The sequence below is a fragment of the Haemaphysalis longicornis genome, unplaced genomic scaffold (assembly GCF_048455015.1).
Source record: "Haemaphysalis longicornis isolate Haplotype H1 unplaced genomic scaffold, Haemaphysalis longicornis Haplotype H1 scaffold_3, whole genome shotgun sequence".
In the NCBI taxonomy this organism is placed as follows: domain Eukaryota; kingdom Metazoa; phylum Arthropoda; class Arachnida; order Ixodida; family Ixodidae; genus Haemaphysalis; species Haemaphysalis longicornis.
In genome coordinates this window covers 135,109,339-135,133,427 of record NW_027526335.1, presented here as the reverse complement: position 1 = coordinate 135,133,427, position 24,089 = coordinate 135,109,339, and the positions used below count along the sequence as shown (strand labels likewise).

The 24,089-nt window shown below is 45.7% G+C and overlaps 1 protein-coding gene across 1 annotated transcript in view; it reads left to right on the top strand.

Moving 5' to 3' along the window:
* The window catches only part of LOC144175109 (putative G-protein coupled receptor No18), a 209,848-nt gene extending 197,287 nt beyond the window's left edge, over positions 1 to 12,561 (top strand). Inside the window, exons 4-5 of the mRNA XM_077704191.1 lie at positions 5,634 to 6,464; positions 9,422 to 12,561. Coding sequence (XP_077560317.1) covers positions 5,832 to 6,464; positions 9,422 to 10,048 — 1,260 coding nt within the window. The 5' untranslated portion in view covers positions 5,634 to 5,831 and the 3' untranslated portion in view covers positions 10,049 to 12,561. The remainder of the gene's footprint in view (positions 1 to 5,633; positions 6,465 to 9,421) is intronic.
* Positions 12,562 to 24,089: the final 11,528 nt, after the last annotated feature.

Sequence of the window (24,089 nt, the reverse complement as noted above, 5' to 3'; positions counted from 1 at the left end):
GAGGTGGCGTCGATATCTTCGCCGTGTTCGAGGCCCCTTCACGGCGGTTAAGCGTCTTGAGGCCACAGAGACGTGTCGGGTCACGCAAAGACTGGATCCGCGGGGACAGCCAAGGGGCAGCGGCCGCAGCAGCAGCTCGTAATGGTAGAGGCGTATGCTCGTGTGCCTGGCGGGAGTAGGACTGGCCCCTGCTCAGAGGCCTGCAACAGGCCTCACGAACCGGCACACGGGAAACAGGCAGGCAAAGGGCAGCGGCGGGTCCTCCAGGACAGCTCCTTGAACGGCACCCCGTCCTTGAACGCAAGCCTGCCCCTGCGCTGGCCACGATCCTCGATCGTCTCTCCATCTTCTCGAACACTGCTTCACCACTAGATCCTTCCTCGTGCCCCTTCGCACCGCGTGCACCTGGCGGTCTTTTCCTTGCTCCTCTTTCTTCCTGTGTGACCGCCGTTTCGTCACCGTCGTCTGCTAGTGTGTTTCCGGTGCATGGGTTCAAGTCATCACAAGTACAATCAAATAATTCACTTGAACGTTCACCATGTGGACGAAGCTGATGGCAATGGTGATGGAGATAGAGAAGTGTGCTACATTATGCTCGCTAAAAAAACAGAGTATCAGCTTGAAAACGAACATACGTGCCATTCATTCAGAAAGTGAGCACTTTGAAGGCGTCGAATGCGGAGCACTGCTCTGTCGTTGCCATTTCTCGTTTAAATAAACATTACCTCCCGGAATGGAAGCATGACTTGTTGCGCTGATTGAAGAGGGTTAGAAACTGGAATGCGCCACCGATTAATACATCAAAAACGCTCTCAAATACGCTTTTCAATGCACAAAAATAGAGCAGAGCCAATGAAACTGACGACGTGGAAACGAATTCCTTCTGGGCACAATTTTGTGGGCTGGTTCTTTCACAGCTTTAGTAGTGATAACGCGTATTAGAGAGCTGTAAGCGTTTAAAAAACAGTCAACACAATTGCAGTTTACAGTTCTCTCAGAGGAAGCCAGAACGAGAGTGCTGGCATCCACGAAATGGAAAGAAAACCTTTTTCTTCGTTAAGAAATCGTGTGCAGCAGCGAAGAGAGCAGTCTACGATCTGGTAATGAGCTTCCGGCGTTCCTTATTAGAATTTCAGGAGTCCTAAATTGATTTAATGCAGATGGGAGGTAGCAAGCGGTTCGTTATGACGGAAGAGATAACATATTTTTTTGTGTACGCCCGAAGACCGTTTTCGCGTGGTCACAATCGCTACTCAGGGCTATCTTCGGCGGGCGGATATTACCACTGTACGGCGGTGTTCCCCACCCTGTACTTCCGAAATCACCACGTCTACGATGAACGCCGTGCGGTCGTCTTCCGGTTTCGGTGGCGAAACGGCCGCAGGTAATGATCGGAAACCAGCCAGACACGGCCGTGCGGACAGCGGAAGCGGGCTCCGGCAAAGACTCGATTGCGATATACTGCGTGTCAATTATCAGCGCACACGACAAAGGGTTCTGCTGGCGTGCTTTGTCCATGGGAAGGGTTATATGGAAAGTAAGCTGCATGGTCGCGCGGATAGGAAAACACCCAGCAGCATTCGTAAGACTTCGGCAACAATAGAAGACTAGCAAAACCAAACCATCAGGCGCAAGTTGTGAGATACATCTTTTCCGCTCCTCGTGCGGTGAAATTCAGCAAGAAAAAAACTTTTCCTCCCAGTTTCCCGCCAGCTGTCGACTTCCTAGCCACCGGATAACAACTGTGACAAGTAGGAGGCTTCTCGAAATACAAATGTTTTCTAACAATTTGTTCACAAACCTGAACTTGAAGATAAAAAGTTCCCTTTTGCGTTTCCCAATCGCGAAGAGGTTATTGCACTAATTTTTCTCCAGCCGGCACAACTTGCGGCCTATTTCTATATAATCATCGAGGGACAACTAGCATCTGGAGAAAGTTTTTACTGTACACAGTTTCAAGCCAGCGACGTTTGAAGCCCCACTTTGTGCTCCCCTGCCTACTCACGGTTGTGCAGCGAGTTCCCTACCATCTATGCCATGACGGCTAATTCTCCTTATAGTAACAATTCGAATGCTGTATCTATGCAGCATAAGCTGCTGCGTAGCGTGCTGCTGCGTAGCGTGCTGCTGCGCCGTGCGCGTAAGAATACCCGCTCAGGTTTGTGTGAAATAAATATTAAACGCTAAGGGGCCTCACCATCTGGAACGTCTAAACAACAAATTCGACGCCACAGGCCACTGACCATACACACGTCTCATATCGACAAAAGATGTCGACCAAAAATGGCGTACTTCACATCTGTAGCACATCTGGGTTAAGAGACACACTTAAGTATGAACGCATGGTACATGGCCATGTCCGAAAGATATCGCGACGTCACAGCATTGAAATACAAGCGGTCAAACAACATTCCAGCAATACTCAGAAAAGAATGTCCCACGCTATTTTGTTTTAGGTGTAGTCTAAACGGCTGTCAGTTTCTGATTATTTGGCAACGCCGTGATTACATTTTCGGTTAATAATGTGATAAGAAGTGTTCCTAGTAATGCGCGTTGCTGTGTAAAAAAGGTCATGTTGCCCTAAGCTACATCGGAGGCTGGAAAACTAAAATGTAAACTTTTTTTGTTGAAGGTTTGTGGGAACCTATTTTCAGCCAAGATGAATTTCAAATTTACCTCTCAACTGAAAAGTTCGAATGTATCATAGAGGTCGATATCATGCAAATCCATTCAAAAAACAAAATTTTGCCGCGTATCTGCTCCTTTCGTCGCAAATGTATAGCCTTTTGTCGACTTTTGACAAGTAAACGCCTCCCTTCACTTTCCCGCTCACCTATCATGTTGTTCCTTCTCCCCCCCCCCAGGGTAACACCCGAAAGGTTTGCTTAATTCATTTTAAATTTACCGCGTTCCACTGCTCCAGGCCTGGTGTCTCGATGCCAACGCTGCCGTACTGCGGAGACGCGCATGAATCGAGGCTCCCTACTTTATCGTTTATAGAACCACGTTGCCCTACTCCACCTGCGTTCTTAACAGAACGGGAAAACTATCTAGTGGAACCTTTCGTAACTGTTGCCGGTTGATTTCTTAAAATGGTGCCAGAAGCTATTGTGGCGCGGGCGACAGCAGTGAATTTTTTTTCTGCAGTGGATCAAGTAATAAATTTCGCAAAAATAATGCATGATTTTGTATAAAGGAACACTGCAAATGTCACTTCTGCATTAATTTGTTGTCTTATATTTGCGTAATGTTTTGTTTTTCTTCAACAATGTTGAGAAGTATGAACATTACACCGGAATTAGACGGGTAGATCTATCTGTGACTATATAAGACTATTGCGCAAACCTAGTTTTACTTTCGCCGGGTGGCTGAATGGAGTCACAGACAGACAGACAGACAGACAGACAGACAGACAGACAGACAAACAGACATACAGACAGACCAAAATTTCTGGGTTTAAGTAGCCCAAGAAAGACTATTGTCTTTAAAAATACTTTTTAGAATTTCTCATCAAAGTACATATGAAAAAAGAGACGTATCATCGAATCAAAAAGCCGGAAAGAGACAGGATATTCAACTATGAGAAAATAAAAAGGACCTGCATGTACAGAAATGAATGTCCCTTCAAAAGCGCTACTCCGCATCCAGGTGAGCTAATCTATATCTATAAAAAGAATTGCCCAACTGACTGACTGACTGATTCAGTAAAGCCCAGCCGAGCTAGCTGGACTAAGAGACTTAGATGTGAAAAGAACTTTCCTATTATGACGTAGGGGCTCACCAAGGTTGGAGGTTTAGAGTTACTCTCCATGAGAGAGTAGAAGACAGAAATTGTTTTAGAACGAATTTTTAATTTCATCGTATAAATCGTACAGATATCTCACTAGTTTTTCTTTATATAGATCCTAATAACCTAGTTGCAGCGTTGTACGGAATGGCGTGCCAAGGAACGCCGTTCCTGGAACTAGTTCCTTTTTGGAGAAACGGAGGCACGCCACGGTTCCATTAAGGGCAGGTGGAACTGTAATGGTAGCTCGTTAGGTTTTTGAAGAATGGCAGAAACAGCGTTCCTAATGCAAACGTTACGTCGCTAGGAATGGGCTGTTTTTGATGCCAAGGCTCCAGTGCAAAATCCACAAGTCGCTACTGTGTTTCTCTACCTATAAGCTGGCCAGTTTTGTCCGCCCTTCAGCGGAACGTGCTTCCTCGAAGGTCAAAGGCAGAAGAATAACCACGCAGTGGGCCGCAGCTTGTGCTTGCTTTCATGTCGGTTGAGCTTACGCGGCGTTCGACGGGTTTATAGCGGAGCCGCGAGAATTCTTTTAACCTTTCATTGTTTGTCTGGGGTGGGGGGGGGAGTGGGGGGGAGAATGCGCGTATGGCCGATAGAACTGTTCCCTGCCCGGGAAAGGTTTGTAATTTCGAGTGGCGCCACAGCTACCTTGTGAAACCACCGTATATTGTCAGGGGTAATTACCGCATCAGTGCGTGTGAGCCGCGGGTGCGTTGTTGATGAGGGAGTTGCTGCCGCTGTTAGGTCATTCGAAGGGTCACCGGGATCGCAGGGTCACCGGGTCACCGGGAGGTGTTCGGAATTGCAGTTTTGGACACCTCAAAAAAAAAAGCGCGAGCTCGTTGTGGCCAGTTGCTTATTCCCAAGGTTTAAGTTAAGCTATCATGGATCCCAGACAGTTCTATGGCAGGCAAGCAAGGCGACCAGTGACATAAAGACAGAGAAGGTGGCGGTGACGGAGCCATTCAGCGCAGATTTTGCCTCTTCGTCGGCGCCCGAGGATTTCTTTTCCTTTGAGCAGCACACCCTTTCAGCCGAGGCACAGGGTGAGCTGTCTCGGTACCTGCTGGTACCAGAGGACTTCCCGCTGTCGCAGTGAAGAACTTCGAGTGACTGAACCAACCTTTCCTCAAGTACGACGCGTCAGAACCCTCAAGCGCTTTCGTCTCAAGAACCCTCAAGAACGAGCTTTTGTTCCTGTTTCAGGGGAACGTGACGTGTACAACACTGCCTAGTTGGACATGTGTATGAAGATATAACTGGCCCAAATGTCTAAAAACTAGCTGCGAATGCCACGCATAGCATGTCATCTAAACATTCCGAGCCGGAACGAAGATAACTCATCTGTATAATGTAATCGACTATTAGATATGGCCGACTTTTTCGCGCTACTGTTTTTTCCTTCACTCCTGACTTTTTGCGTGCATAATAAATAGAATAAGTGCTGACTCTCAGCACTTGTCCTAAAGCGAAAGTAACGGACGTAAAATTACCGAATGTTAGGTCCTGTGAGATTGTACAGGTAAAGCAGCCTGAATATTTTAGCCCTCACAAAGCTGTTCACGTGATAATGTTTGAGGACAGCTTATCATAAGCCAATGCATCGGCTACCACTTAGATTTGCGATTAACCCATCGTGCAGGGGTACCGGTCGACCACCAGCTGTTACGTACAATAACGTACGGGTAATCAACTGTGCCAATCTTCACACGGGCAGTGTAGGCCGCTGCTAAATGGTCCATAGGAATTTAACAAACTGCTTAAGAAATATAAGGTTTTTACCTTCTTGCTCACTGGCTGCCTAGATAGTCTTAGAAAGCAACTATTTTTTTCAACGCAGGTCGATCACACCTGAGAAGAGTGGATTCCCACCCAGCGTCAACGCAACGCATCCACTGTCGACGCCATGATGGTTAACCACGTGAGCCCCTTTCACGCCTCCCCATCATTGCGCGGCTTATCGTCAAGTCCATCCTCACGGACAGCCTACTTCCGACCCTGCGTCAACCGTATAACAAGCCGGTGAGATCGAATCCTCATGGACGACGACGACGTGGAGGCGTGGACCTCAGAACCAATGGGTGTCACAGCCGTGGCCTCGGCCATTGGCACGGCCTTGACAAATGCTTCATCTGGAGGAGAGCTGGACGCTGCGGCGGTGGGAGGACACCCCGGAGGGATCGCCATGTCCGTTCAGGAAGCCGTGGGCACCGCGCTCACCCTCAGCTTCATCACCGCCTTCACGGTGATCGGCAACGTGCTGGTCATCGGATCGGTCTTCAACCACCGGCCGCTGCGTACGGTGCAGAACGTGTTCCTCGTCTCCCTGGCAGTGGCCGACATCGCTGTGGCGCTCCTGGTGATGCCGCTCAACGTGGCCTACTCCATCCTGGGGCGATGGGTGTTCGGCCTGCACATGTGTGAGCTGTGGCTGACCTGCGACGTGCTCTGCTGCACGGCCTCCATCCTCAACCTGTGCGCCATCGCCCTGGATCGGTACTGGGCCATCCACGACCCCATTAACTACGCGCAGAAGCGCACACTGCGCCGGGTGCTGCTCTCCATACTGCTGGTGTGGGCCATCTCTGGACTTATCTCGGTGCCTCCGCTCATCGGCTGGAATGACTGGCCCGAGCAGTTCGACGAGACGTCGCCCTGCCGCCTGACGCAGGTTAGTGTGCCGGGGCTGGGTGCTTCCGAATATGCCACTGTACTGATTATCCCTAGAGCCTCGGAGTTGGTCGCTTCTGAAGCGATCTTCCAGTTGGGGGTGAGATTCGGGCATCGCATAACAAGCAGCACATGGCACGGTTTCGTAGAATATCTTTAAGGTTTTAAGTAGCAGTACGTAAGACTAATCAGAAACCCAGAGAACCTTTGGCATCATATTGTGAGTTCGGTATTTCAAGGTTACAAAGGTATTTGAAGGATGGTTCATTGAAATTCAAGTAGCCAAGGGAGCTTTGCCATGACATTAGTGCAAGAGCATTAGTTTACTAGGTCGGTCGAAAATACAGCGCCTATGGGGCAGACAATGGCGGGCGGATAGCTTCTCAAATGGCTGACTTCTCAAATAATAAAAAAACTTGTCAATGAATGCTGGAAATCAACAAGCTATAAACAAGGTACATGCCTTAGTTCAAAATTATTTCGGTAAATCTTGCACTGGGTGGGCTTTGAACCAGGGCCCTCCGGAATGCGGATCGAGGCGGAGTTCTATAACGACAACAGCTCAATAATTCTGGCTCACGAAAGGACCACCTTGCGAAGGAGTTGTTACCTTCGTCGTGAAAACATGTGTTATAAATATGTACTCAGTACAATGGGAGAAATATTGGCATGGTAATACCATGAGAGCAGTAAGAAAGCATGTTTCCACTAACAGCATATATGCACGGCTAACACTAGTAATAAACATTTTATCAGTGGGCTGTACGCGCCGATGGACTCTCCGCCATCTACATCAACAGCTGCTGTGTAATACGGGAGTGCAAAGAATAACGGCATATGCATTGCATATTTCAACACCATGATTTCACGCTGACTGCGCGGTGCTGAGTGCTCTGGTGTCCTGTCACATTTTTATAATGGGCTTCCAAAATACCCAAAGTCCTACATGTCGACATACAAGATCGGAACAAAAATGTTTTGGACCTCTCCTCGAGCAGTGTGAGAGTCGGCCAAAGTGCTCTCGACAACCAGCTCAAAGTCTCCTCATACCTATTGCCACATTTGTGGCCCAGCCTCAGGGGTGCCTGGAACGTCCCTGGCTTCATCCCTAAAATATTCGACTGCAAGACCTCTGCCTTCGCTCGATAAATTCTTTTCCTCTTTTCCTCTTCTTTTTGGGTGAGTTATGATGCTTAATGTGAGCAACGCCCACAAAAGGCCTTCGCGAACTGTTCGTATCCGAGAAAAGGGAATTGACGCAATTTGCGCAGGATTCAAATGTAAGACTTGAAGAGAGGTGTAGTTCAAAGGGCCGAGGTAGCGTCCGCGCATAGTAAGAAAATTTGTCTACCGAATTATATGGTTCTCTGCTCAGAAACAAAACAAAATTCGCTTCGCCAGACAGGGTAACTCCATTACACACGTATTATAACATGGCCGCCCGGCAATGCGTGCCTGCGTCCCGGCAACTTGGTCTGAATCTGAGTTACAGCAGTAAGGTTCTGGGACACCGCCTTCTTACTAATAGGGTTGTATGCATAAGAAGCTCGTCATCGTAGTGCCGGCTACTGCCTTGCTGCAATAGATCCTAGAAAAACGATGACGCCTACACGAAGTTGTAAAGTAAGGCTTCCTTCTGCCTTATTACGGCAACACTTTGTCTCGGGAGAATTATAATGATGTCCTCGGGCACTGGGAAACTAAACTTCCTTTGTGCTCATCGCTCTTATTAGTGTAAGCAGAATGGACTAGTAATGTCGCAGACTAAATTAAACCGAGCTGAAGAAAAAGAAATTGGGAAGCCCGTTTCGGCAGCCGAAAACAGCGAGGTGTGTTTTACTGCCTCCGAAATAATCCAGGGCTAAAATATGTTATCACAGGGTTCAGTGGCTGCTGACAACTTGCCGGTCGAAGGTGACTTGTATACTGAGCAAAGAAAAGCAGCTACCCAGGACGTGCAGTGGGTGAGTGTAGTGTAGTATTTGTCTGGTCATTTGTAGAACTGCTAAGATACCATATGGTTGGGACAATCCCCACGCAAAAGTAATTCCCGCACCATCGCCTACCGTCCTACGAATGAATAAAACTATTGAAGGTTTTTTTACAAGCTCCAAAATCCCGCTAAAAATCTGGGTTTTTGTTTGCCATATTTTGAACTAAAACGAGTTATGAGCCCTCGCTACAAAACGTGATTTGGAGGATATCTTCTGTCTCAGAACAAACTGCGTTAATTCTACAACGCTTTTATATTGGGTGCAAGTTGTCCGAAGAGTGCATATAATCATCAAATTTTACTATTGAATGCACGTTAAGAAGGTAAAGGAAGGGGAAATAAACAGGCAGCTATGTTGCCAGCTAGTTCTCAAGGTAACCACGAAATTGAAAGTGCTAAGGAGAAATCACCATTACACGGCAAGCGTAGTTTGATGCCGAGAGACAAGCAAATGCCGTGGAAGGTACGTTGACAAGGCTGCCACACCAATTGTCACGTCACCAAAGTGCAGAAGAAAGCAGCTACTTTCTGTACGGAACATTCAGAAGGTAAAGGGCCCCACATATTTTTTTCCCAAAAGGGAAGTATTCGTTTGGGGCTGGTATTGTAATCATCAATTCTACAAATGTCCCGGGGCTACAAAAACGCCAGCATCGCCACACAACCTTCAAAACCACATGCCAGTTGTATTCACTTAAATGACAATGAACTGAATTTATCCACGTCTTAGTTCTGGCTGCATTGCTCGCTAAAACTGGAATAAGATATTGCTTAATATTGTAGTGGAAACTTACACTTTTTTTATCTGTAATGGGCAGCAGGAGAAAATTCCCTGCTAATAACGTCAGCTTGGCGCAAGCGAATTTGGCTCAGTGCTTGGCGCTAGTGAATTTGGCGCAGCAGTTGGCGCAAGCGAAGTTCTAGTTTAGATGCGCACTCGAAACCAGCTCCCCTCTTCTGTGCAGGAGACCGGCTACGTGCTATACTCTGCCAGCGGCTCCTTTTTCATCCCGCTGCTCATCATGAGCATCGTGTACCTCAAGATCTTCCTCGCCACCCGTCGGAGGCTGCGGGAGCGTGCTAGTGCCGCCGCCAAGGTTCCCGCCTCCTCGGCGTCCCGGTGTCCCGCCAGCGCCGAGCCGTCGGCCGCGCTGCTCCAAGAACGGCACCACTCTTCCTCCGACGACACGCCTCCCCCGCAGCACAGAGCCGTCGGGGACGGCAGCCGCCTCTCGCTGACAGACACCGCGGTCACGTTGCAGCAACAGAACGGCCGTCCGCCCACCGTCAAGGTGTTCACGTGCTGGGAGGAGCGCCAGCGCATCTCGCTGTCACGGGAGCGTCGCGCGGCTCGTGTGCTGGGCATCGTGATGGGGGTGTTCGTGCTGTGCTGGCTGCCCTTCTTCATCATGTACGTGGCGTCGGCCTTCTGCGACGAGTGCGTCCAGTCCGAGCGCCTGGTCAACTTCATCACTTGGCTCGGCTACATCAACTCGGCGCTGAATCCCGTCATTTACACTGTGTTCAACACAGACTTCCGCCGCGCCTTTCGCACCATACTGTGCGGGGGACCCCGGAGGACACACTTGTGAGGGAGACCGAAGGTACTCGCTGTGTGGGGAAGAGATCAAGTGATTGGAGACTTGAGTGCGCGCTTGTTTAAAGCAGAGTTGATCTTGCGTTTGTCTGCGCATATATTTCTCTAGCTTACATCAGCAAACAGCCTGAATGGTGATTGCCGTATCATTAATTGAGCGAACCCGTGTGTTAAGGATGTTTTCTTCACTGTGATACCAGTTATTCAACAGAATTTCCACTTTTGCTTTCTTATCACTGTTTAATGTTGTAACGAATTAGGTTTGTTAACCTGAACATGGGTTAGTGTCGAGGCTGTCAGGAACTGTAACGATGCTTCTTTAGGTTTCTTAATAACAAAATGTGGATGCTAAAGCTGCAGGGGGGAATGCTGGAACAGAGGCCTGTTTGAAGTATTTGTGAAGCTCGAGAAAAGGGCGGGATTTACTTAGAGCCAAGGGGTGCCTAATTGAAGTTACATTTATTTTATTACTGCGAGCGTCTAGAAGAATAACGATGTCGCACTCTTATGAGTGTAGCTTCATGTGAAAACTTTGCTCAGGGGTCGTGATGCTTGCGTTATGGACGGTGGCATGTGTTAGCAACTTTTCTCTGTGGGGGAAAAGGACGGTTGGAATTTCTATACCGGAGTTTTTTTGGCTTATCATTGCTGTAACAGGGTTATGAACGCGCACTAGATCATTGTATCTGGAGATGATCTACCTGTCACCGACCAGTAAACCATTTAAAGCATGTTTCTTGATCAGATGGTATGTTGTCAAACCCTCGACTACATCGTTGTATATTGTTTTAAATAGGCTTTTTGTTGGACAGCCTTGGTGAGAATTAATTTACATAAGAGGTCTTCTAACTTTACCGTTTCAAGCTAAATTGTTACTTTACTTCACAGCAGAAAAATATTCCCGCTCCCACAACGCTGGCTGTGTCTTTCGCTCAATCAACAATGTCGGATTTGTGTGTGACCCAAAATAAGTTCACTCTTAGGCAAAAAGGACCAAACATTCATCTTCTGGGGGAGTAACTGACTTTTCCACGATGATTGCCCCATTTGGGGACTCAATGTGAGCGGACAAACGGACAGTCCGCCACCCGGTTGGTCCGTTCCGATACTACTAAAAGACGAACTACTCGAAGTGGGTCGCAGAAAGAAAAAAGAACCATCATGAGCAGCGATCAAACAACCGCTTCCGGCAACAGTCCCAATAAGGATCCAATACGCTACCACAAGGCCAGGCTTGCCAAAACGATGGGGCAGAAAATGTGTATTGAAGTATAAAGCGTGCGATACTGTTCCCAATCCGACGAGTCATTGCAGCAGGTGTTCAAATTTCAATCCGTGCAAGTGATCGTGACGGTACTTTGTTCTTCGCGCTATGCTTACGCTAGGGACTACTTCTCAGCTCTATCCTAAGCAGAGGCTCAGAACAACAGTTTCTTTTCGGAAAGAACAATCAACTCGTCGCCTAGTATTGAAGGGTGGCTGGGTGATCGGATAAGTCATTTGTTTCCGCACAAATTAGCGCTAAGTATATTCTTAGTGTTCGCTATATATGCTAGGTGCTCTGTACAGACGACCGCTCTGTATGTGAAAGCGGTGGTCGTCTGCGTGGGTGTCACAATAGGGAAACAGACCATATTTTCCTGCTGGGCGAAACCAAATTTGGTGTTGCTTAGACCGAACTCTTGAAGTTTTCGTTGCTAAAAAGACTGGACTAGTAAATGCAGCAGCTTCTTACAGAAGTTTCAGCATTGTCATCAATTTGGTACACCGAGAAATTATTTACCGACTGTAAAATATATCTTCAAGACGCTTAGCTGTATAGCGCATTTTTAACTTGTTATCAGCAACCAATGCGTTATTATCGTCTCTAAAAAATATACATATTCACTGTGCTTAAGGATCCACATTTGCTATTTTCACTAATATTTGTCAAAATGTCAAAATCTTTCATTGGCTGTTATTATTACGTCACGGTAATCCTATGAAACACGGCGTTATAACATACCCTCAACGAGAAGCGTTAGTCAATTGCGTTTCGCCGCTCCTTGCCATTAACCGCCGCGTCATTTAACCTGGGTAGTTTGTTATCGTTAACATTGATATTCTCTCCCATGACACTATGTAAAATACCCACTGACCTCAACGACTTGCGTTTCAGAATTCTAAAACGGTACACATACATATGAGCCAAATGGCAACAAAGACACCATTGTGAGGGATTAATCATGCAGCAGAGAGAAAATATGTTGCGTTTCGGATATGTTGCGTTTCTGCTTCCCGTTGCTGTTTATGGATCGGCTGGACGAATATTTATTCCGCATTTGTGCACATGGCACACACTCTACCCCTGTTACTCCACTTGAATATGAACGGTAGACCGCGAAGATCAAAGGACGCATTTGGTCGCAGTTTTGCTCCCCTTTGCCTAAGACTGTAGATAGTACGCCCTATGTTCATCAAGGGAAAAGTAACTACCAGCAGTAAATATAAAAATACACGCATATTTTTACGTGCCATCAATGTATTCCAAGAACAATAATGTTCGAAAGACTTTCGTGTATATGGCAGTTTTATGATGGCTTCGTACTTGTATATAGTGCTAACTTATTCACGTTAGGTCGTTTGAAGTAGGGGTGACGACTGAGTGTAACTGTTTATTTAGGGTAACCGCTAACCAATGCTCAAGCTTCAACACAAAATAGGGTTACTGGACGTTTTTTGACAGTCCGCTCAGCTCCGATAGCCATTGGTCGCGTCACGCGTTAGGCTCGAGGGGCATTATTTCATCGGGACTCCGGCAATGGTTCACTTCGCTTGGCGGGCTGGCTGCACGGACCTTTGCAGCAGCCTGCACTCTCGCGCGGTGTTCAAAGATGATCGCCCAAAACGAAACGAGTGCTACTGAAAACTCTTTTTTTTTTCAGCTGAAACGTCGGCAACGAAACCTTGAAAACGCTTCTCAATAGCCCAAGCTATCATACCCCTCAACCAGGTTAAGAACGGAAGTGAAAAATGCCGCCAGAAGAGAATGGCTTCCTTGAGCAGCTCCCAGGAGTTCGCATTGCACGAAGTTGCCGAAAGAGCCGAATGTTGCACAGCTTCTTTTAAAATAATAATGACAATTCTATCATGTCCGCGATCAAGACATACAAAAAAGAGAAACATGCCAATAAACACAGTATTTTGGTTTGTTTGAGCGGCCAAAGTGCTAATTTTTATTCCTCCGTTGGCTGGAGATCTCGCTTACACACGCATGGGGCATGACCAGTGGCGCTAATCTTGCGCCGCTGAGGCAGATACGGTTATTGGTTAGCTAAAATTGTTTTCGCTGCTGACGCACCTATTGCAGTGAATGGGCTGCAGGAGTAGAGCGGACAGTAAAAAATGGCCAGCTAAAACTCTCTATTCTCGCTGCTGAAGTATCACTTCACTTTTCGTGGGAAGCACACTCCCAAAAGGAAAATATCGTGTTAGATATAATAACAGCAACTCAGAACGTGCAAGATCTACAAGCCGCTAGTCCTCGTTTATAGCTGAAAAGGTGTACAGTACAATTATGCATGTAGATAGGACGACGCAGCGAATAACTTGCCCTCGCAAATGACTTAGCATAAACAGCGTGATACAGGGCGCTTGGATGGACCAGTAGGAACGATACTGAAGACGTGCTAGAACCAATGTAATAGCTTTTTAATCCTTACTTCAAGGGAGCATGTGCTCTGATCTTACTTTCTGTCTCACCTTTCCGCGAGTGCCAGAAAAGTATGCGGTGGTTCACGAGTGCAACCAGGTAGAATGCCTGGCTGCAAAAGCACGAGTCATCTAAATCATGTGAGGCTCAATTTCGTCTGGGCATCAACATAACGCATTGGAAGATTTAGGCGGTTGCGAGACAGAGAAAAAAGCGCACGTAGCGCGGCATCGGTATTTAAACTCTTTATTGGGATTTGTTTCAGTTCAAAATGTCTAGCAGTTTCCTGGATTGGTCTTACCTAATCAGTCTGAGCGGCAATGTTGAACTCTCAAACCTTTGCCCTTTTTCATCGCTTATTGTCTTTGAATTGAGTACAGATTGGAGCCAATCGTTATGCTATGTAGAAATTCCTCCTTTCCTTTACTATTCTCTTGAGGTTGCAAGATCAGGCAATAATTTTAGACAGCAAATGACTGACTTGAACAAGTATTTACCGCGGAAAGAATCATTTCGGTGAATGTGGGTAAGCACCAGCGGTACTGCAAAAGAGCGACTAAAAGTATTATGCGGGATTTCTACTCGTATTGTTCGAGCATTTGAGAAACAAAATACTCCCCTTAAACGAGCGGACTGACAAGTGCGGGAAACGGTCACCCAGAGGGCAATATTTTTGTTCCCACCTGACAAATAGCAGCTAGCCGCCAAATAGCAACTTTATGTATAGGTGTGGCTGTGAATGTGAGGCATGCGTGTATGCTTTATGCTTGTGTATATATAGCTTGTAGCTAATAGGCATCAACGCCTGATCAGGGCGCCGGGCTTCCTTTTCGAAGAAACGAAAAGGACCGCCGTGGAGGGCAGCATACCTGCTCGGGCGGGGCTCGGGGGAGTTCGAAGCTTCAAACTGGGTTTCCAGCTGCTCCCTTTCGCCGCTGAGAAGCAAGTGCGCGTTCGTACCTTATCGACGAAGACTTGTTCGCACGAGTTTTTCGTCCACGCAGTATCTCGTCGAGTGTCTGTCTACGTTGTTCTCTGGTCGTCTCAACCCACCGGTGCCTCTCCAATAGGTGTAGTGCCCGCACCACGCCCATTCCGAATACACAGAGAGAAAGAGTGTAGCCATTTTTTCGTACATCGTCTTACTTGGTTTCAAAATAAGGGAGAAGTAAAACAGCAAGGAATTACGTGTCCTCCAAGATCACATAAACCGCAACTAACGATCAGTACAGTTTTACACAGTCCTTTAGCTAAACTGACATTATTATCTGACCTTCAGATACGTGAAGGGGATTTAGGTCTGTTTCACTGTGTTGCCCTACCGAAAAGGTCTATGGACGTGCTAGGGGCCAACAGAATGGGTGCACAAGCTGAAAGATCACTTTAAACATGTCTGCCCAGTCTATTGCCGAGTCATATCTTCTTTCTTGATAGACTCCAACAATAAAGACTTCAAAATAATTTTATTCCACCTTTTTATAAACTTTGAGAACCGCTGTTAGACCAGGTCAAGAGTTTAAAAATATTTAAAACCTACGGGGAAACGTGATCGACGACACTTTTTCTAAAAATATTTCAAAAAGCAGGCGAATATAGAAAAATAACGTGACTGTGAAACTTTGGCGTGCACTGCAGGTTAAATCTCCTCCAACGTAAATTATTCGAGCTTGCGGTATCAATCAACAGCCAACGCAACAATAGACACCAATAGCTCCGTTTAGATTACTTTCCCACAGCAAGCTTGGGTTGCTGTGAAGAATCTCGTGTAGGCGGCCCTAGAAGTTAATGGCATTCGCGCCAACATGATCAACAACCGCAACCTTCCCTATAAAAACCAGCGTTCTACAACTTGTATAGGTGACAGTAGTGACCTGGTTCGCAGTCCCGTTACCGCGTTCTCAGCCGTGTGTAGTGGAAGGGGCTAGCGATTCTTGTGGCTGCTACTCTAGTTGAGCGCAGGTATAATTAGTGCGGGAAGAAATGAGTTTTACAGTGCCGACGCCTGGAATGCCCTTATTGGAGCTATGAAAAACAAAATGATGGAGATATTGCGTTGATATCACGCTGAACCTAATCACACAAAGACGTTTTACATTTACGAAAGGTGGATTACTCAACGCTGGCGCGTTTTTCAAGTGAGGGGCATTGTCGATAACCGGTTTCCAATTCAAATATACTTTCATGTATTTATGGGAAAATGATCAGACTTTGACTATTCTCTAATAGCGAATATAAAAGGTCGATTTTTGAAGTTTGTTTAATTACGTTCCCTGATAACCGAGTAGCTATTTTGTGAAAATATTAACCACGTTTGTGCAGATATAGACAGAACAGCCAAAAAATATTGCGGTTCAAAGGGAACTAGTGTATTTCACCTTGTCTAACTTCAAAACAGGAGTAAAGAGAGCAGTAGTAATAGTAGTGGGTTATTTTATTTTGTCCTCTAATTAAATTCCCCTTACTTTACTTTATTTACCTTTTACTTTCTTACTGTGGTTCATTTTTCTCCCAAAAAGTTATGGTAGTGTACCACTGAGTTATTCACACACTCACCTTGACAGCGGGAGTATTCCTGAACATTGACAAGCAGCGGCTCAGCTTGTACATCTTTTTCTAAGCCCAAATACTACGATACTCAATTCACTTACCACTGTGAGACATGAATACTCAGCGCGCAAAAAAACCGGCAGATTCTCACGGTTACTTGCAACGGATGGGCTTGAGAATGCTGCTTACCGACGCGTACGCTAAAAACTGCTGTACTAACACGCTTAGATAAGCGTCATTCCTTTCTAAAACCGCGGCTTTTGGAGCCATTGCGGTCTAAATGAAATTCTTTCGTGCCACGCAAACGACAATATTTCATTACCATTGAACAGAGCTGCCTAAAAGTTTAAAAGAAGCCTATGGCTGACAACATATTGAGTAGCACCCTCGATAATAATTACACCAGTCGCCGAACTGCACATAAACGTTCCAGACTGCAAGATCTGCCCCGTGATTTTCCCCGTGCCCAAGACGTTTGAAGCTCATGGCCTGTGAAAACATCGGTCCTTCAGCTTTGGGGGCCGGAACCTAACAGCTCATGATCTGGAGCCCTTTCCAAGGCCAACGTTATTTTGAAGCTACAGCTACACTCGAACGAATAAGCCGCTTTCGCCGCGTTTTTTGCCTCGGGAATGCTCAATACACAATCAGCCTCATAGCTTCCAGGATAGATTCGGATGTACAGTCTTTGTGTCTTGCTATACTGAAAAAAATATTGGCTGACAATAATTGCATATACTAAGAACTTTGGGATATTCCTATTGAAAACTTGTGGCTTGAGAAATGCAAGTATTGTTTGACTTGAGCATGAATAGACTTAGCTGCAACTTTTTTTTTATAACGCACATAAATAAGGCAGGAGTAACCAGAATGTAGAGCGCTTCCAGTGCTCCTTCTCCCATTCAGTTTGAACCGCCTATTACGCCAACTTGGAACATGCTAAAAACTCTAGTGTGTATTTCCTAAACTATAGGGGAATATTTCAAACCAGCGCAACTGCAAATGGCGCTCAATTATTTGTTCCTTGAGGGTGGAAGGCCCTGCAGTCGCTTCATATTGGTCATAGATGTTGTTCAGGCAAGCAACTTTTCCGGTACACTCTGAAGTCGTAGAAGTTGGCGTATCCCATTCAACTATGCATTACGATAGGACGAGTCACAAACGGAGGCACCGAATGGCTTTTACCGATATTCCCTATGGAATACATATCACAGTGAGACTTGACTTATAGCCCGCAGCGAAGGTAAGCGCCGCTTCTTGGAGTATGACCAATGCTCAAAATCATTCCCATGCGGCGCAATTCGGCTTGGATCAGTTGGAACTCAAGACGAGACAGAGCGATCGCTTATGTACCGCCCCACCTAGAAATTCTTCACGGGTACTTTAATTTCTGGCTCAATCGGGCATTATTTGCAAGGGAAAGAAGAAATTCTTAAACATCGTGAGAAGTCACCACCTGACATGAGGAAAAAGAGCTTCTTTCCTTTTCCAAAACAACTCCTCTGTCAAGCCGTCGGATTCTGCGTGGACTCCGGTAGAGTTCAAACGGCAGGAACGCTCATTCGTACCGAAGAATCGCTATCCACCAACACGTGTCTGCGAGCTCTGGCACTCGGCAAGGCAATCAATGTATTTTGATGAATATTTTTCTAAAGAAATCATTCCTGCTATCACATTTGCTGCTTGACCTCAGAGTAAAGGCATCAACACCGTAACTACTTAGATTAAGGCTGATAAATTTATAAGGCCTGCAGCAGCTATCCAAGATCTGAACATAGCATAAGTTCTGCACACTTTTTTTTACGCGAGGAAGAGGAACACATGGGACTGTGATGCTCATATCTGTTTCTTGCTTAACTAGTATTATATAGTCTGTATTTTCCCTCTTTCATCTTTTAAGTAAGCGCTATTGTAGAGAATATGACCCAGTAATTGCAAGCTTCATTCGATCCGACAACAAACATATTTGTCGGGAGTGCCATGTATTCGTCTTCTAGGTGGTTGCCTTCTCTTGCATTCCATTCTGTCAAAAATGATCAAAAGCAAGGGGATCTCTCCAAGAATTCCTGATGGGATTCGAAGCCCTCACAATGAAAAGATATTACCCTTGAGTGAGCGCTAGCCCCACGTGACAAAAAATCCGCATTATTTGTAAATTTCGGGTAGGACATGGCACGTAGCAGCAGTGACAAATTCCTTCTCTCTGATTTTTCACCCACACAAAAGCTCCTTCCTTCTCATCCTTGTCATCCTGGTGATGAGAAAGAATTATATGTGGCCAAACTCATCGACATCGGCCCGCGGTTATCGGCGGAGCATGACCTGAGAACGCGGCGCAGTAACAACACCCTTCCTTCCATTCAAAAGAAAGCATGTAATCTTCATTATCATTTACTTCTGCGGTGTTTCTGTGCTGCCCGATCAATTTTAACTTTGGTAGAAAATAGATCGAAACCTTCTAAAAGCCGGTTCCATCCTCGTGTGCGGCCGATTGGAGACCACCTTCTCATGAGGCTCATTTGGTACATAAAGGGAATGCAAGCGTCTGTAAAGATACGATAGATGGCAGCTGCATCCAGATTTGGAGGCTTCCTCGCATAGTGAACGGCTCACTGCCGCAAACAAGTGTGACTGGTGACGCGAAACGGGAAACTAGAACACCATAAGGCTTCCAGAGAAATCTGGAGCAGCGCCTGCAGCCCGCTCGCTCAAGCACCGAAAATATAAAGCCGCACACTACTGCACGAAATTATGCGTTTACTTTCGCTCTCATTCCAGTTTGGCAAAGGTCTTGCAGTTCTCACCTTTGTTGGATGGCATTCTTTGGACTAGATTGTACTGATTTTGATTTATTTTCCTGAAAAGCAATGAAAGCAGTTTTTGTTACTTTTACATGAAAGAATTCCTTCTTTATGTTCTTGGTTTGCCTAGATGTGTCGAGCTTTGATTTGCGCTTAACAATGCGTGCATTGAAGCATGCCGCTTTGGGTTCATTAACAATGAACCATGCCTAGTAGTTGCGAAACGTGTTTGCTTGCATATGCTCGATGTAAGTCAACAGTGGCATGGCAGAACTTTTTATGGCAGAGAGATGTTCCTGTCAGCAGATTTAAGCTTCACAAAATCGACACCATTAGGATACTAAAGAAAACCTTTGCAAATAGAGAGACGCCACAAAAAGCTCTAGAAACCGCTCTTGGTTTACGAAGATATATTTCGCCAACAAAATACATGAGGCATTGCAGCGCAATAGTAGGCGAACTTTACTTAGTACTTCAACTCCTCTTAAATGGTGAACCGGCCGCAGAAGAGAAATCAACGAGTCCTGAAGTGTTAGCTCTACCTTACCAGGAAGGAAAAAAACAGATTTAAGGGTTTTTGTTTTTGCGGGCTGTAGACGAAAAATTGAGCGTGATGGTCAAAATTTGTGAGTCGCATTTGCAGTTGTACACAAAACTCTTATACCGTTAATTTTTTCCGTCTAATTCATGTCGTTTTTGTATCTACGCTGCCGGAGAAGACGGGGGTGACCTTATCCCCTGGAAATTACTTTTCACTCGCAGGTGCGCATTTTTTTTCATCTGCGCAATAAAAACGGCTACGAGTAGTATAAGGAAGAATGTCATAGTCTTATGCGGTTCTAAGGACGCGTCGATAGGTTGTCACATTATATATGACTATACATACATTCATTCTCGCGCAGGGGTAGTACAGCCAGCTACGTAGTATACGTTTACGCCTTCAACTATGGTGCTACAGTTAGTCGTTGCTCGTTCAAGGTGTCTGTATGTTGCTGTGAAAGCATACCTAATAATGCCATGCCCGGCTAACAAGGAATGAAAGATATCAAATGTTAACTTTTGCTTTGGGTTTTACAGTTACGCAAGAAGGACATTTGTCTGTTTGAGCGCATCACGTTGTATGCAGAGTAAGGGAAATAGAGTTAGCACATCATTTCGTGCACAAGGTATCCATCTGCAAACGAAGATAGGAAATTTTGTATTTGACCTATTGGGCGCAGTTGGTCTGACGTACAATATGGCAAGAACAAGTAAACTTTGAACCACAGGCTTACCGCGCTTGCAATCACAAGGTCGAGAATTTGCAAATTCAAGTACGGCAGTATGCAACAATGCGAACAGCCACACATTTGTGACCAGGGCTATCCAGTGGATGGGACTTGTATTTTTACGGTACTTCTGCTGACAACGCCTGACCATAGTGTTAAAAATATCAATGATCGCGTGATTTTATTCCTAGCTACAAGGCGGCATTTTCGGTACAGTTGTCCATTATTGACGTTTAAATCTGCAGTTAAGATGTATATATGTATCTATGTGCGAGTAAATATTATTCTTGCCTACATTTAGTGGGCATACGAGGCAAGGTGATCGAGAAATACGCATCAACCATGACTGCATGTTCCTGCGGTATCGTCTGTTAACTGGATACTTATACTTTCAGTGCTCAATGCATGTTCGCTGGGTAATATCCCATAAGTGTATATAAATATAATTATATAAATGTAAGGAGTGTATATACTTAGACTTATGCTGTCTGTGCTGTATAGAAATGTTGTGAATGCCAGACTGCTGCGTCGCTCTGATGACCCACAGTATAGCAACCGGGGCTCGATAAACCGGCTACTTGGATGTACCGATGGCGGCTCTTCCTTTCTTTCAAGATACTACTTGGGGAAATCCCCTCCTTTTGAGTGGAATGAAGACTCCACATCGACATTATTTTCGTCTTTGTTGTGCTACTGCAGGGTTGTAATGTTTAGGCTCGGCCACTTGGAGGTTTTGGCTTTATCTTTGCCAGTCGCACCTTCGAAACAAACACTAGAAAGTGTCGGAGCAGAATTTTAGTCTGGGCTTTTCGCAAGCTGTTGTTTAAGTTGTGTGTTTGCGTGGGGGGACGGCATAAAATAAAAAAAACGCCCTCCCTTATATACGGCTGCTACGGGACTCTCACGTAATAATGTGATGCAATTCCTCTATAGAGCAACTGTATTTTAAAGTAATTGAACAAAAAGGGCAGTAAAGTTGCGAGTCATGTTTTCGCAACACAGGCGGATAAAGCGTGCATCCCATGGGAGCTCAGAAAAATATAACGTAATTCGTATGCAACGGCGGATCAAATTGATTGCACAATGACGTGTAAAGCTTATGTAAGTACGGTTTGAAATGCAGGCCGCTTAATCGGTCTAAGCAAGAAAGTGTCATTGAAGTTCCTTGATTTAAATATTTGGATATGAGCCCTGTGTATGCACCCTTCCTCCGGAATATGGTTGACATCGGGAGCGCGCCGTCTTTAGACTTTGTATTTTTCATAATATACATCAATCGATATTTTTAAATTTCCAGAGTTTGCGAGAGTGCGCTTTATTTAAAGTGTTTTTGCAGCGTTTTTTGTCACGTAAGTGGCACACAACCCGGACCGGAATTTTTAGATTACGCGTACGTTTAAATCCCCGTCAACATGCATTTTCCTTTATGACACCCTGTAGGGTGGACTTCGCCATCCCACGATTTTTCATAGTTCTCTTCGGAAACGAAAACAACCTTTTTACGACGGATGTGTTTTAAAGTAAGTTTGAAGAATGACATCGACTACTCGGGTAATTTTTACATGTTCAGGGCTGAAAATGAGCATGAATAAACACAGATTGGAATAAAACAGAAAACTTAGCAGCATTGCATGAAGGACTTGGTTTTATCCCCAAAATTATGCTTATACACATTCCCGCTCTTCATGCGCTGCGTCAAATCATGCCAATGCAACGGGCAAGCGCCGGGTGAACAACTGATTCTGCCCCTTGTCGATATATCAACCTGGTATTTCACGTTACCTATTGTGTATTTTGGGATTCTAGTGCTACGCATTTGAGCAGGACACTCAATTTCCCAGGTTTCATTTGGCAACATTGTCACCGCGAGCTTTTTGACCCGTGCCCCGTGGCTGCTCTATATTTGCAACCGTATTTTTTTGGCCGCGGTTTATTCTCCAGTAAAGGCGTTGCATTTGTTGGATGCTGGCGTGGCGTTAATCTCCGCAACGCACTGTGAGGAGTGCAGGCGTAAGCGGTATTTCGCGAGACAGGTTTTGTGTCAAACAACAATGACCAAATCACAAGAGAAAGTACTCGGTCGTCAAGTGCAAAAACAAATAGACGGTTGACACCCGTGACCAGCTTACTACACAGTGCGAATGTGAAATGCTGTGCCGATAAAGCGCACTGGTACAAACGAAACTCAACTGTTATGACCAGGCTTCCTGGCTCAATTGTTATCTTCGGGTGCGTACGCGCGTGCAGTCCTGTTTCTTCCCTCATGCGAAAAAAAAAACCTTTAGTAGTAAGTGCAGCCCTGCCATGGTCCTGCGTAGACTCGGTCCTTTGTCTATTTACAATGCTTTGGTGCACTGAGAACATTGTAATTACAGATAAGGCCTCGCTATGGGAGCAACATCGTCTGGTGAGCTGTATGAGCAGAGGTACGTTTGTGCGGGTGCTGTTACACCGCTGTTTCGCGCTTCCAGTTACATTGCGACACCGCGTTGTTGAAGAGACTCACGTTGGTGCATGAAATTGTCTGCCGATCATTGTATTCGCTAGAATCACGGTTTTTGTTGATGCCTCTAGCGCGTATGCTCACTCCGGGGTGTGCGTCTCCAGCAGCAGAGAACACTGGCAAGCTCCTCATCGTGCCCGTGCCGCTTTCGGGCTGAGTGCGACCATGTCATTCTCCCATCGCCGATGGCTCTTCGATGCTTCTTTGGGCTCGTCGCGAAAAAAACGGACACTGTGCACGTGGACGGAGAAAACTATATGCCGGACTCGACAATGTGTTCCCCAGCGTACGGTACACGACAGTAATAAAAGTGGCTGGGGATGACGATCCCATCTGAGGTAAAGGAACAAAGTGACTAATAACGTGATACTGTATTCTGTTTTATTGCTACCTTCAGCACCACGTGACGCTCATTCATGTGCAGCTTTCGGCTCCAGCATTGATGAATCGAATGTATGTTAAGTGGCTCTTCCCCTGTCATCTCAGGTAAGACAGAGCTCTGAAAAACATTGCGAGATGCTCTATAGTGTCCACCGATTCGATATTGAAAGTGCCTTAAAATTAGAACCATACCCAGCTTTCTCGCTCAAAATTACAACCTCTCGGGAACCTAGAAAAACCACTTTAGGAAAATGATATTTGGCATAAAGCTAGAAGTCAACGTGAAGATTAAAACGCTAAAAGAAGATTTCAAGTTTCTGAATATTTTTTTGTGTAATTCGCTGTCAAATCTAACTCCCCATGCATTTCTATAGGATAGTTCCCATAGCTCAGGAACCCAGTCGCGCAACGTGCGCGACTTGAAACTGTGCAGAAAGCAAGTATTCACCTCAAATATCAGCTTTGCAAAATGATATTTTCATTTCGCTAAAAAATTGCAGAGTAATCACTGTTGAACGGACTGCCATGAGCGGGAAAGCTGCACATGAATAACATGTGGAGAAAACACTACTAAAGGCCCCGCTTTTCCAGGAGATCTCGGCACAATGATAATAAAGTACGTAGTGGTGAGCTTTATTGTCACCGATAAGTCCCGGACATTCAGTACCTAGTACATGAACAGTAAAAAAAACTGTGATGCGTAATAAATGTAGCCATGCAAGACTTATCCTGAGCGTGACGCTCATGCGTAGGTAAATTCACCGCATCACGTTAACTGAGCAATGTCGAAATTTCGATTGTTGTTGAGACGCAAATGTTATTTTTAGCTTGTAATTTTCAAAAGC